Source organism: Triturus cristatus, chromosome 8 (genome assembly GCF_964204655.1).
Source record: "Triturus cristatus chromosome 8, aTriCri1.1, whole genome shotgun sequence".
Lineage (NCBI taxonomy): Eukaryota > Metazoa > Chordata > Amphibia > Caudata > Salamandridae > Triturus > Triturus cristatus.
In genome coordinates this window covers 1,407,255,667-1,407,269,262 of record NC_140591.1, presented here as the reverse complement: position 1 = coordinate 1,407,269,262, position 13,596 = coordinate 1,407,255,667, and the positions used below count along the sequence as shown (strand labels likewise).

The window sequence follows — 13,596 nt, the reverse complement described above, 5'->3', positions numbered from 1 at the left end:
AGGGCCTTCCAGACAGGATGGCATGGGTGGAGCTGCCCCCTGCCAGGATTTCATTTCAGAGGACCCTGCCTGTAGCACACACACAAAGGAACCTGACACCGGGCTTGCCCTGCCTTTTGTCACCCTAGGCAGTTTGGAACCAGGGCCACAGGAAGGGGAACTTCTGATCAGAGCCAGTTTCAGGAGTAGGTCAGGGAATTCTCCCACAGAAAGGCTGGCACCAGGTATAACAAGCATTTGCAATGGGACCTTATATGTATTTAGCTATGCAGCACATTAGCCTGGGTGCTGAAACATCTACTGTTCTTTAACATGGAGGTAAGGTAAGCACCAAACTGCGTGACACGCCAGGTATGGGAACACATGAAGAGAAATATTGCCTTTCAGCAGGAAATGGTATAGTCCAAAGCTCTGTTTTTAATATAAAAGCAGAGCCTTCGGTGGTCATATCACTGAAGATACAAGATTTGACAAATATATTATTGTCTACGGGTGCTCATGGAAGACAATTTCTATGGACTGGAATCGAGAGAATGCTAAAGTGATTCTGGTATTTTACTAACCTCTGCTGGTCGTTTTCTATCAAGAAAGTTAAATAGAGGCAGTTGCCAGAAAAATTTAAAAAAGAAAGGCCCTCAGCAGAAAGCAATTCTGGTATTTTACTGACCTCTGCTGGTCGTGTTCTATAAAGACAGTTAAATAGAGGCAGTTAAAGAAAAAAAAGTCCCTAAGCGGAAGCAGACAAGTCCTAGGGCTCATCACCAGAGCCCAGAAAGTACATACATATATAAGTATATACTAAAGTATATGCAAGAGGTCTCAAATGCTCGACCTAAAAATGGGGCCTTCACAACTCTACAGAACACTACTGGGCCTGTGGAAGATTCACAAAAAGGATCGCCCTGCTGCTTGAAGAACTGCTTTGCTGTTTGAAGAAGGAAGATTAGACCTGCTTGCCATGATCTCAGGCTAACCAGACTGAATCCAATGGTCCGTTGGCTGACCTCATATGTGAGCTACAGGAACACATCAAGCTTCCAGAGGCCTCCCTGAAACTGCCTACCTGACCAACACTAACTGGACCTGGCTGGCCTCTGTTGGAGTGAGTTCTGACCCCCAAGAGGTACCCCCTGGTACCTAGCCCTTGGTTGGCATCAATGAGAGCTCCTCCTGAAGAAAACGGTGAAAAAACTGGATTTTGGGCTCTTTATGACTATGAGCGGTCCTGTTTGCACCAAAACTCTGCAGCCCGCGACAACCACCATTGTGATGCTCCAGTGGCACCGGCTCTTCATGCCGACAGTCACCATCCACAATGATTGCCAAAATGAAACCTGCGTTTCATGCCATAAGCAACTGCTTATGAGGATCAACCAACTCAAAGCTCCAGCGAGGATTGTCTCTCCACACTGCAGCAACAATAGTCTGTGATGCTCATCCTAATCTTGGCACCAAAAGCCTCTTCCTCTCAACCTCTTCCAATGCAACTGGAACTCTTTGTGTCGGACTTGAGAAGGTAACTCCTCAGCGGTATAAATCTACTCCATTTGTCCTACCTCACTCCATCACATTTGGACAAAACTTGTGACTTAGACCCTGTCTAGTGCAACCAGATAATCTCCTGATGCGCTTTTTGCTTCTTGCCACTATTTTCACTAAAAAGTCTGATAAATAAATATCTTCAGCTCTCCTGACTGGATTTAGTTTGTTTTGGTGTCATGTTATTTATTGAAATTCACTATATCTTTATAAATAGGTTTCAGATGGTTCTAGTGTTGTATTTTCACTATATTATTGTTTGGATGTTGCATAAATGCTTTACACATTGCCTCTTAGTTAAGCCTGACTGCTTTTCTGCCAAGCTAGTGGAGGGTTAAATTCAGGTTAATTTAGCGACTTTTGTGGTTCAGCCTGACAAGGATTGTAGTTGTTGCTTGAGTGGGTCTTCCACCCCACTCAACCAATAACCTGACTTCTTACACCTTTCTGCTATCCTTCTAGACAGGTTGCTTCAAATCACAGTGGGGCAGGGAGCTGTAGCTGAACTGGTTTGGAGTGACCACAGAGGTGGGGCTGCTGCCCATTTCCATGGCCTCACCTTTGGGTGGGCACAGTAGCTCTTAGCAGGGGAAAATGGATTGTCCCAGAACAGAAAGCTGTGCTGAAAGGTTGGTACAGGGGCAGCATCCTCAAATTGGCCTTGGGTGCCCACTGACACATATAAATCCCTGCACAAGAAAGAGGCAGGAAGCAACACCGTGAGCCTAGAATGCAGCATCAGCAGAAACATGGATAACTGGAATAAGACACCTGATGTCCTGTTAAGAACTATCTCTGCAGTTTATGTCTAGGACTAGATGGGTCTCCCCAGACCCAGTGGTGCTTTCCCCTTTATGCCCCCTGATGTCAAATTGGGGAAGATCCAAACTCCATTGCCACTCCAAGTGCCCTGCAAAACAGCAAGGATGCTCTGGGGCTTAGGAGTGTGGGCAGGAGGGTGCTTGAGGTCATCACCAGAAGTAAAATGAACCAAACATCTTCCAAATCATCTCATGGGGGCCCAAGGTATGCAGCTGGAAAAATTGGGTTTGTCCCCTTTTAAAACCGAAGAAATTAAGCATGTGGGGCCCCTCCGCTATATTGGAAATCAACCCTGGGTTTCTATCAGTGCACATCTTCAGGTAGGGGGCATGTGTGGGACCCGCCATCCAGACTCACTTTTGGCCCCGGGGTCCCCATGCCCTGGAGTCCAGTATAATTAATGGAGTCCCAGGACAAATCAAGGCCGAGAGGATTCCTGTTTCAATATAAGAGTCCTGAGGGACCCCAATATCCCAGGATAGAAAAACCAACAGTGCGGGGGCCAGGAGGCACCCCATTATTTCTTCCCAGACCTGACTGTTCACAAGCCATGGGAAAAAGAGAACTTCACTCTCACCCTAGCCTCAGGACGACAGTGTGAGTGGAAGAGCAGGGGTGGAAACCAGATATGACTGTGTCAGCTCCTGCTCAGCACAGCCATTTAATAAAAAGCAAATGGATCCTAACTTCCCACTTCAGGTAAAGCTGACAATCAAATATGCATGGCTCCGCCAAGGAAAGCCACAGAATGCCCCACAAGTGGGTTTTATTGCATCACAATACATTAGCTATAAAGAAAAAGAAAATGAATTATGTGAAAGATTGCATGAAAGAGAATCCCCAGAAATAATTATTATTGAAGCAAAGAAACATATCTGTTCATTAACTAGTTTGGAATTTCTCACATCCAGAAAAACAAAATCGACCAATACCCTATTACTTTTGTATATACATTTTTATCTTCCAACAGAAACATCATAAAAACAATTAATAAACATAGGAGAATGTTAAATCTAAAGCTAGATTTCAATTATTATTTTTTATCAGCATTAAAGAAGAATTAAATAAGTGGTTCCTAGAAATAAGGAAAAGATTACAGTGAATACGACTGTCAATCTAATGGCATGCACATGTGTGTAAATGGTGTTCATTATAACATTATAATCCAAATAAAATACATCACTCATCCTCTTATAGGAAAGAAAATTAAATTGAAGAAATACAACAGTTATGAAACTACTAGTGTTATGTAGGGTTTGAAGTGTCTTTCCAGAGGTATTTCTAGGAAATTTTCATTATCTGATTGAGGAAGTTAGGATTCACAGGTGAGCTTTTTGGTTTTCCTTTTATAATTTGTCTTCAAATGCTCTCTTTCTTTATATGTGTCTTTTTAATTTTCTTTAACATTAGACTGACTTAGAATGTTGATTTTGTTTTGCTTTTTTAGCACTTCTGAGAACAATATATGTTTTGAAATCCCCCCAATGAAACGCCACGCAGAGTCCAAAATGAATTGGGATGTTGAATGTGTTAAATGGGCGATTAATTCAGTGTTGCAATGTGTATTACCAAAGCACCTGATGTGGCAGCTGTTGTCACTGGTGTGGTTTCTATTGTGGTCAATTTAGCTGTCCCTGTTTCGTGGACAACTCTTGTGCTTTTGTTGTTTCGCCAAAATTGCAGTTGTGATCACTGCTCTGGTCACTGCTCTGATTACTTGTAGGAACTGTGTTTATTGCTGCTGTGGCAGTTGTTGCTGCTGTTGTCTCTGCTGTGGTCTCTGCTGTGGTCTCTGTGGTGCAAGATGTGGTTGGCGCTCTATTGAAGTTATAGCTGTGTCTATTGCTGATGTCGATGCTTTTGTGACAGCTGTTATTGTGCCATGGTCCCTGTTATGCTAGTAGGTGTGGTTGCTGCTATGGTCCCTGCTTATCTGAACGTTGCTGGCGCTGCTGTTGTCTCTTGCTTAGACTTTGATGTAGCCTTTAGTTGTATTACTGTTGGATCAATCTAGATATACCTGCTATGGTAGCACTTGTGTTTGGCACTGTGGCCCCATCTATAGTGAAAACTGTAATCCCTTCTGTGGTTGTTGCTGTGCTTGTAACTATTGTTACAGTTGTTGTTATTACTGTGGTCACAGCTGTGTGTTCTACTGTGGTCCCTTCTGTGGAAAGGACTATTGTTGCTGCTATGCTGCAGCAATGGTTAATGCTGTTTCCCTCCAGATTACAACTGTTGTTACTGCTTTGCTCTGTGCTGCGATGACAGCTGAGATCATGGATTGATTTTGCTGTTGTTACTGTGTTTGCTATTGTGGACCCTGATGTGTAGCCGCTTATGCTGCTGTGATGGTGACTGTTTTGCCAGTAGTTGATCCTGCTGTGGTGGCAACTAATGTTGTTGCAGTGGATCCTTCTGAGGCAGCTGTTGTTTCTGGAAGATGTTTCGATTGTAGTTAAAACTGTGACCACTCTTGTGATCCATACTTTGCTAGCAGTTATTGCTGCTGTGGTAGCAGCTATGGTTGCTTGTGCGATTCTTGTTATTGTTATAGTTGTGGTACCTACTTTGATGTTTGATTTCCTAGGAATTGCTCCTGATGTTGACTCTACCATGGTGGTTGCTGTTTTTGTCACTACTGTAGTTGCAGCTCTGGATGCTGCTCTAGTCACTGCTGTTGTGAACACACTTGTCCCTGCTGTGTTGGCTGCTTTAGTCTTTACTGTGGTTAAATCTATGGCTGCTGCTGTCCCTGTTATGATGTCAATTATGTTTGCAACTGTGTTTTCGGCTGTGAGGACAGCTCTGGAGGAAACTGACACCACTGTTGTGGTCCTTGCTGTGCTCCCAACAATTGTGGCTGTAGAGGAAACTGGATGTAGCTGTTAACATCCACTGCTGTTGCTGCCCTTGTACTTATTGTGATAGCAGATATATTCAATGCTTTTGTTTCTGCAGTGGTGGCAGCAGTGTGTCCCATTGCAATCTCCAATTTAGTTACAATTATGGTCACTGCTGTGGCCTTTCCTTAAGTGGTAGCTCTGTAAATTGCTGTTGTCCCTGCTGTTCACTGTTATCACTAATATTGACCTTGTTTTGGGGGAGCAGTTTGTACTGCTGTGGTCCCTTGTGTGGTCCTTGCAGTTTTTACATTTGTATTCACTGATGTGGTGCCTGCTATTCTTGCAAATATTGTTGCTGTTGTTGATGCAGCCATTGCTTCTAATGTGGTGGTTGTGTTGCTTGCAACTTTGTTTTCCTCTGTGCTCACTACTGTGTGGCAGTTGCAGTACTGTGGTTCCTGTAGTTCTGACAGCTGAAGTGGCCCAAATGTGGTCATAACTATAGTCACTGATTTGGTGCCTGCTGATTCAGTAGCCATGGTTGCTGCTGCTTAGGTAATTATTGTTGTTGGTTTTGTCCCTGCTGTGATTACAGCTGTTGCTTTGGCTTCTGGTTTTGTGGCATCAATTGATGGTGTTTTCTGTGGTGTGGTACCAGCTGTCATCTTTTCTGTGGGCAGAGCTGTGGAGATGGCTCTTGTCTCTGGATTGCTCGCAACTGTTACTACTGTATCCCAGTTATGGTTATAGTTGGTGGATACTTTTGTCACTGTTGTAGTATGAGCTCCGCTTGCAACTGCTATTTCAGCTGTTGTTGATAGATGGAAAACACAGGAGTGGCCACACATTTATTTGCTAAATCACAACTTAGATATGGGGTAGCAGTTTCCTATCACTCCACAATTTGAAAATAAGCATTGGAAACTAGAAGTACTGACATAAGAGGGTTAAGCATTTACATAACTCTCTTATAATAAGACATAATTTCCTTTGTATCTCACTGAACAATACATTTTGCACATTAATTGAAAAACTAATTAAAGAATATTTTTGAACTACACATAATAGTTATTTGAAAGAAATCATGTCAGGACATGTGGGAAAAGCTTGCAAAAATAAAAATACACGTAAACCCAGAATTTCATTCATTTTGCCCGTCTGTTAAAATACTTGATATTGTAATGAGAAACAGAATTACTGAGCATTAATTCCAATTTTGATTAATTTGAAAAAAATTACATAAGTTAATGTTTATGACATATTTCAAGAGATAAATGCAAATTTGGCATAATAAAAGATCGACACAGAAACCCGGATACCTTTGGAGGCAGGAATAGCGAGGGGGTGACTGCTGGTGCCCTGCCCTGCCCTCATCCGCTCACCTGAGTGTCGCTGCTGTCCCGTTGGGTGTCCCTCTGCCGTAGCTGGTGCCGCCACGCTCTCCTGCGGCCCCGGCGAGGGGAGACCACATCTCCCAGGCGCCCTAGCGCCATCTGACGTCACGAAAGCGCCCGGAGGCGCTCAAAAGAACGTCGCTCTTCCGGTGGAGCGGGAAAAGATCGACACAGAAACCCAGATACCTTTGGAGGCAGGAATAGCGAGGGGGTGACTGCTGGTGCCCTGCCCTGCCCTCATCCGCTCACCTGAGTGTCGCTGCTGTCCCGTTGGGTGTCCCTCTGCCGTAGCTGGTGCCGCCACGCTCTCCTGCGGCCCCGGCGAGGGGAGACCACATCTCCCAGGCGCCCTAGCGCCATCTGACATCACGAAAGCGCCCGGAGGCGCTCAAAAGAACGTCGCTCCTCCGGTGGAGCGGGAAAAGATCGACACAGAAACCCGGATACCTTTGGAGGCAGGAATAGCGAGGGGGTGACTGCTGGTGCCCTGCCCTGCCCTCATCCGCTCACCTGAGTGTCGCTGCTGTCCCGTTGGGTGTCCCTCTGCCGTAGCTGGTGCCGCCACGCTCTCCTGCGGCCCCGGCGAGGGGAGACCACATCTCCCAGGTGCCCTAGCGCCATCTGACGTCACGAAAGTGCCCGGAGGCGCTCAAAAGAACGTCGCTCCTCCGGTGGAGCGAGAAAAGATCGACACAGAAACCCGGATACCTTTGGAGGCAGGAAGAGCGAGGGGGTGACTGCTGGTGCCCTGCCCTGCCCTCATCCGCTCACCTGAGTGTCGCTGCTGTCCCGTTGGGTGTCCCTCTGCCGTAGCTGGTGCCGCCACGCTCTCCTGCGGCCCCGGCGAGGGGAGACCACATCTCCCAGGCGCCCTAGCGCCATCTGACGTCACGAAAGCGCCGGGAGGCGCTCAAAAGAACGTCGCTCTTCCGGTGGAGCGGGAAAAGATCGACACAGAAACCCGGATACCTTTGGAGGCAGGAATAGCGAGGGGGTGACTGCTGGTGCCCTGCCCTGCCCTCATCCGCTCACCTGAGTGTCGCTGCTGTCCCGTTGGGTGTCCCTCTGCCGTAGCTGGTGCCGCCACGCTCTCCTGCGGCCCCGGCGAGGGGAGACCACATCTCCCAGGCGCCCTAGCGCCATCTGACGTCACGAAAGCGCCCGGAGGCGCTCAAAAGAACGTCGCTCCTCCGGTGGAGCGGGAAAAGATCGACACAGAAACCCGGATACCTTTGGAGGCAGGAATAGCGAGGGGGTGACTGCTGGTGCCCTGCCCTGCCCTCATCCGCTCACCTGAGTGTCGCTGCTGTCCCGTTGGGTGTCCCTCTGCCGTAGCTGGTGCCGCCACGCTCTCCTGCGGCCCCGGCGAGGGGAGACCACATCTCCCAGGTGCCCTAGCGCCATCTGACGTCACGAAAGTGCCCGGAGGCGCTCAAAAGAACGTCGCTCCTCCGGTGGAGCGAGAAAAGATCGACACAGAAACCCGGATACCTTTGGAGGCAGGAAGAGCGAGGGGGTGACTGCTGGTGCCCTGCCCTGCCCTCATCCGCTCACCTGAGTGTCGCTGCTGTCCCGTTGGGTGTCCCTCTGCCGTAGCTGGTGCCGCCACGCTCTCCTGCGGCCCCGGCGAGGGGAGACCACATCTCCCAGGCGCCCTAGCGCCATCTGATGTCACGAAAGCGCCCGGAGGCGCTCAAAAGAACGTCGCTCCTCCCGCGTCGCGGGACGCGCGCGGGCGGCGCCGGACTAAGCCCGGGCAAAGGGCGGGCCCTCTGTGGCCCTCAGAGGCCAGAGGAGACTGGGCTGGGCCAGAGACGCTGCTCATGAACGTACATGGACCAGAAAGCACGGGTGTGGCACACACTAGTAGGTTGCCAGGACTTGGCTATTGTTTTAAAGTGTTTTGTAATATAATATAAATAGTAGACGGTGTAAACGTTATAACAATTCAGTAAGCTTTAGAGGGGGCTGTGCCTGTTGATAATATGTCGCAATCTAAGCCCCCTTCTGGCCCACGCACTTTGGATAATTACTTGGTCCAGAAGGTCAGCAAGATAAATTCTGAAAGGCGACAGTCGCTAGGGAAAATTAGTTCCCCGCAATCAGAGAGCCCTGTAAGGGGTCCATTAGCTGTCAGTTCAGAGGATGTGAACAATCATTCTAACATTATTATTCCGGATGTTGTAGAGATGGGACAGCTCGATTCTGAACAAACCACCCCCAATGAGGTAGAAATAGGAGATTGTCCTGATATGGTAGAACAATGTTTACCGACCCCCGCAGCTCGGGCAGTTAGAACATGTAGGAAACTTCCTATCAGGAAGGGGGGATTGTGTAGCGTTCGGAAACGAGCAGCCTCACCAGTTAAAGTTCTTGAAGCAAATGTAAAAAGTAAATCTAACAAGGTTGGTGTAGATGATGATATAGTAACTAACCTAGAGAAGATTATTGACTTAAAGATTAGAGGCATTATAGACCCGCTGGTATCAAAAATTGAGGAATTAACAAAAGAGGTTGCAAGATTGGGTGGATTACTTAGCAAGGCCTTGGATAAACCAAGAGAGGTAACCACTGCCACAACTGCTGCAACTGACACAACTAGCAATCAATGTAAGCACTATGTTCAGGGAGACCCTTCTAAGGAGGCCATAGGAAATAAAGGGAATGGTTGTGTTAACCCCATAATACCCCAAGGGAGCCTGCACTTAGGCAGTCAGGCTATGCCTGCCATAGGAAATATAAATGGATGGGAAGAAACTAACAAAAAGCATGCTGTTAATCTCCCACCTGAGTGTGCTCCTTATGTGGTGGTACTAACAAATGTACCGCCGCTTGATAATAGGGGTCATCAAGAAACACACGATTCCTTAAAAAATAAATGTCTATCTTGGCTAAATAGACAGTGTGGTTTCCCATTGAATTTCTCGGATAATGTTTTGACTACCAGGAGAGTTAATTGGATAGGGAGTGCTAGGAAAAGCTCAAAGGGGGACTGTGTAATTATACATTTTAAACATCCACTGCATGTTACTACAGTCCTCCTAAGAGCTGCATCTCTCCCAATTTCCGAAGGCAATGTATGTGCCCGAGCACTAGGTTACTTTTATAATCATCTTAATGCCAACCGAAGGGACAATACTAGAATCTCTACTTACCCGCCCACTTCTAAACCTTATTTTGATATTCCCACACATAACAGATTTCATGCACTTAGTTCCCTGGACTCTAATGATTGACGCATACAAGAGACGGAGATATGTTTAGTAAGGGAGGAGGGACCCGATGGGGATGAACATATGCATGACTATGCTCCTGAAATAATATCTAGGGACTCAGGATATGCGCCTATTCAGAATGAGGCAGAGAATATTTACGAGGGAATTGTGAATATATGCAATATGGGCCAAGCAAGTGGGGTTGGCAACGCTGAGGGAAATGTCCGAAGTTCTGACATTGGGACTACCGCCAGAATAGGTACATGTTCCAGACTGGTGTGCTGGAATGTAGCTGGTCTGAAATCTAAGAGCAGAGACCCTGGTTGGGAAACTTTTATTAATAGGTACGATATTCTATGTTTTCAGGAAACCTGGTGCAAAAGTAATATTGACTACGAAGGATTTGTTTCATATAATTTACCAGCATATGGAGAGGGCCCGGGAAGAGCTAAGGGGGGTTTACTCACCCTTGTATCGGTCCACCGACAAATACTGGTGATAAAATATGTACCGGTGGGTGATCTAGTCCAGATGCTCTGGATCCGTGAAGGCAAAAGCCGTAATATCCTTCTGATCAATTATTATAACAATATTTTTGATAGCACCAGGGGCAGAATAATAACCGATTTGGCCAATGCTATTGATACCCTGAGTCTGGATTCCAATGTTGTATTTGATATTATTTGGTGTGGGGATTTCAATACCTCACTATGCGAATTATTATCTACAAAGGCCTGTGGGGTTACTAATAACGCTGGATGGAAGGTTCAACATTTTGGTCACGATATCTATGGGGAAATTGTGAACACATTAATGGGGTGCCTTGACTTGGAAATTTTGGATTGTTGTAGGGACAGTAATGGTTTACCTGTCCCTACATTCAGGAATTGGCGCTCTAACTCTGTGATTGACCATGTGTTGGTATCTTCTAGTATTGTCGACTGTTTTGCCCCACTGGAAATGGAAATAATGGATACTAGTGATCACAACTGTATTATTGTGACCATGACTCTGTGGGAGGAGAATGATAGAGAGGCAGGGACTACAGTTGAAAATATAGAAGCCCACCGGGCTAATGGGGTAAGGCTCAGGTGGATAGGCGCAAAAGCATCCGAATTGACTGCATCCATCATAGTGACGAATTTAGTAGACATTGTTTTTATTTTAGAAAATAGATTGGATCATGAGCGGGTCTTATCTAGTTTTACAGGAATCAACAATGCCATTAACGCAAAGTTCACAGGTGGTAACAGGGGTGGTAAAAAACCTGGATTTGTTTGGTTTGACCAAACCTGTTCTGCTGCTCTGACTAACCTTAAGCAGGCCCTAGCAATAAGGCCTAGGGATAAAAAATTAGTAATAATACTGAGGTTAGAGTATAAAAATGCCATTAAAACTAGGAAGATGGTTCTTCAGCATCAGGCCTGGGATTCTCTTAACCAAGCGGCGGAACTTTCTAATGGCACGTTATTTTGGGCAACGGTCAACTCTCCATTCCTTAAGGAGACAAATACACCTGAGTTAACAGCAAATGTCTCCTGTGAAGGTTGGATTACCCATTTTTCATCTATCTTTGATTCAGGTAAAAATATCAATGCTGGCTCACATAGATGGCCTATATTACCACTTGAAATCTCTGTGGAAGAAGTTGAAAGGGGGATTAGAGCAAGTAAGGGAGGAAAGGCCCAAGGCCCGGATGGGGTTCCAAGTGATGTGTACAAGGAGGCACCGGAAGTGTGGGTCCCCTTGTTGGCTGCTGTTTTCAATGCCGCGGTTTGTACAGAACCTCCGCCGACCTGGGAGGAGTCTATTATTGTACCAATATACAAAAAAGGATCCAGGTCTGATGCTAAAAACTACCGACCAGTTTCATTACTGGATTCTTCCGTAAAAGTTATGAGCAGGATTATGCTGGTAAGACTGGAAGAATGGGCAGAACAGGATGGTATTTTGGCAGATAGCCAATATGGTTTCAGGAAAGGCAGGGGTACGCTCGATCAATGCATTCATTTAGAATTATTGATCGGGAAGTATAGTGAAGCCAAACCTGGCCTTATATATTTGTGCTTTGCTGATTTAAGCAGCGCTTTCGACATGGTTGACCACTCAATTTTGTGGTCAACCCTGTTGAAATTGGGTGCGCCAGAGGGCATAATTTATTTTCTTGCCAGGATGTATGAGAGATTGAAAACATGTGTACGTTTTGGTAGGAAGGGAGAATGTACCCCGAACTTTAGCGTAAAACGAGGTATAAGGCAGGGTTGTGTTTTAGCTCCTCTTTTATTTATTTTATTTATTAATGGAATTGATGCTATTTTAAAGGAAGTTCATGCAGACGCTCCCATGATCAATGGTGCTTCAGTACCGGTGTTATTATACGCCGATGATGCTGTGTTGTTGTCAAGAACTCCGATAGGGTTGCAACGACTGATGGATAGTTTTGCCTCCTTTATTGACAACAAAAAATTAGTTATTAACAAAAGCAAAATGCACACTATGATCTGTGGCCCAAAGAAATCTAAACATACAATGAAAGGGTTTTTTATTGACAACGTAAAAGTACAGCAAGTGGACAAATTCTGCTATCTAGGTATAACTTTTTCTAGTGACAAAAAGAGGACACATGAATTTAATAACATACGCAATAAAATGGCTAGAAATGCACACGGAATTTTTAGATTTGCTCAGAAAATTGGGGATCGTAGGACCAGAGACATGATAAAAATGTATCAGGCGAGATGTGTATCAATTGCATTGTGTGGGGCAGGAATTTGGGGTTATTGCTGCGCATATAAATTGCAACTGGAAGAGAATTCTTTCCTTAAAAAACTTTTATGTTTACCCACATCGGCCTCTAATGCTCTGAGCCATCAGGAACTATCTGTGAATTATCTACTTGACCTCTTGTCACATAGACCTCTGATGATTTGGCGGTCTATTTGGTTGAATGAGGAGAAGTCCTTTACTAGGTCTATTATCCAGGACTGTTTGCGATTAGACAAAGCCATAGCAATACCCTGGATTAAATACATTATTGTGTGTTTCTCAGATATTTTTAACCTGAACATTGTAACTGATCCGAACGCTGTTTTAATGATCCCCAAAGTTGAGTTAAAAAGGGTCTTCTTAGCTTATGCCGAGAGGAAGAGAACTGTTATTGCTGGTACTCTGTCCACTGTTATGTTCTATAACAGATATTTATCCATGGATGGATTTCCTGCCTACTTAACCCTTGTCACCAGGCCGACACACAAGTTTGTGCTAACCAGACTTAGATTTGGAATAGCGCACTACCTGGTGGCCCATCCGATAATGAAAAAACATCCATTAGGGCCTTGTAGATGTGACGGGATTTCCAAGCAGAGCACAATGCACTTTTTACTATTTTGTAAGCTGTACTCTAATTTTCGTATTGTCTTGCTTAAACCCATGTTTGTTAAATACGGAACACGTACGGTTGAGCACGCAATGAAATTGATTTTTAACTTACAATCTGCAGATGTCTGTTTTTTTACCGCCACTTTTTTAAACAAATGCATCAATTCTAGGAAAAACATGTGTTTTTAGTTGCTGAAATGTAATTTTAGTGTGTAAATGAGATCATTGTTTTAACTAATTATAGTGTTCTAAATGTATTAGTATGTCTGCTACAAGTCGTTCACATTTTGTATATATTGACTTTGTGATTGTGTATGCTTTTATGGTCATTAATTTGTACCGAATAAAGCTGAATTGAATTGAATTGGCATAATATTTATGTAAAAAGGTTGTAGTGACTTC

General features: G+C 45.2%; 1 protein-coding gene across 1 annotated transcript in view; it reads left to right on the top strand.

Moving 5' to 3' along the window:
- LOC146805830 (uncharacterized) overlaps positions 1 to 13,596 on the top strand; it is a 497,986-nt gene that overhangs the window by 409,721 nt on the left and 74,669 nt on the right. Inside the window, exons 12-13 of the mRNA XM_085623825.1 lie at positions 4,376 to 4,568; positions 10,749 to 10,896. Coding sequence (XP_085479951.1) covers positions 4,376 to 4,568; positions 10,749 to 10,896 — 341 coding nt within the window. The remainder of the gene's footprint in view (positions 1 to 4,375; positions 4,569 to 10,748; positions 10,897 to 13,596) is intronic.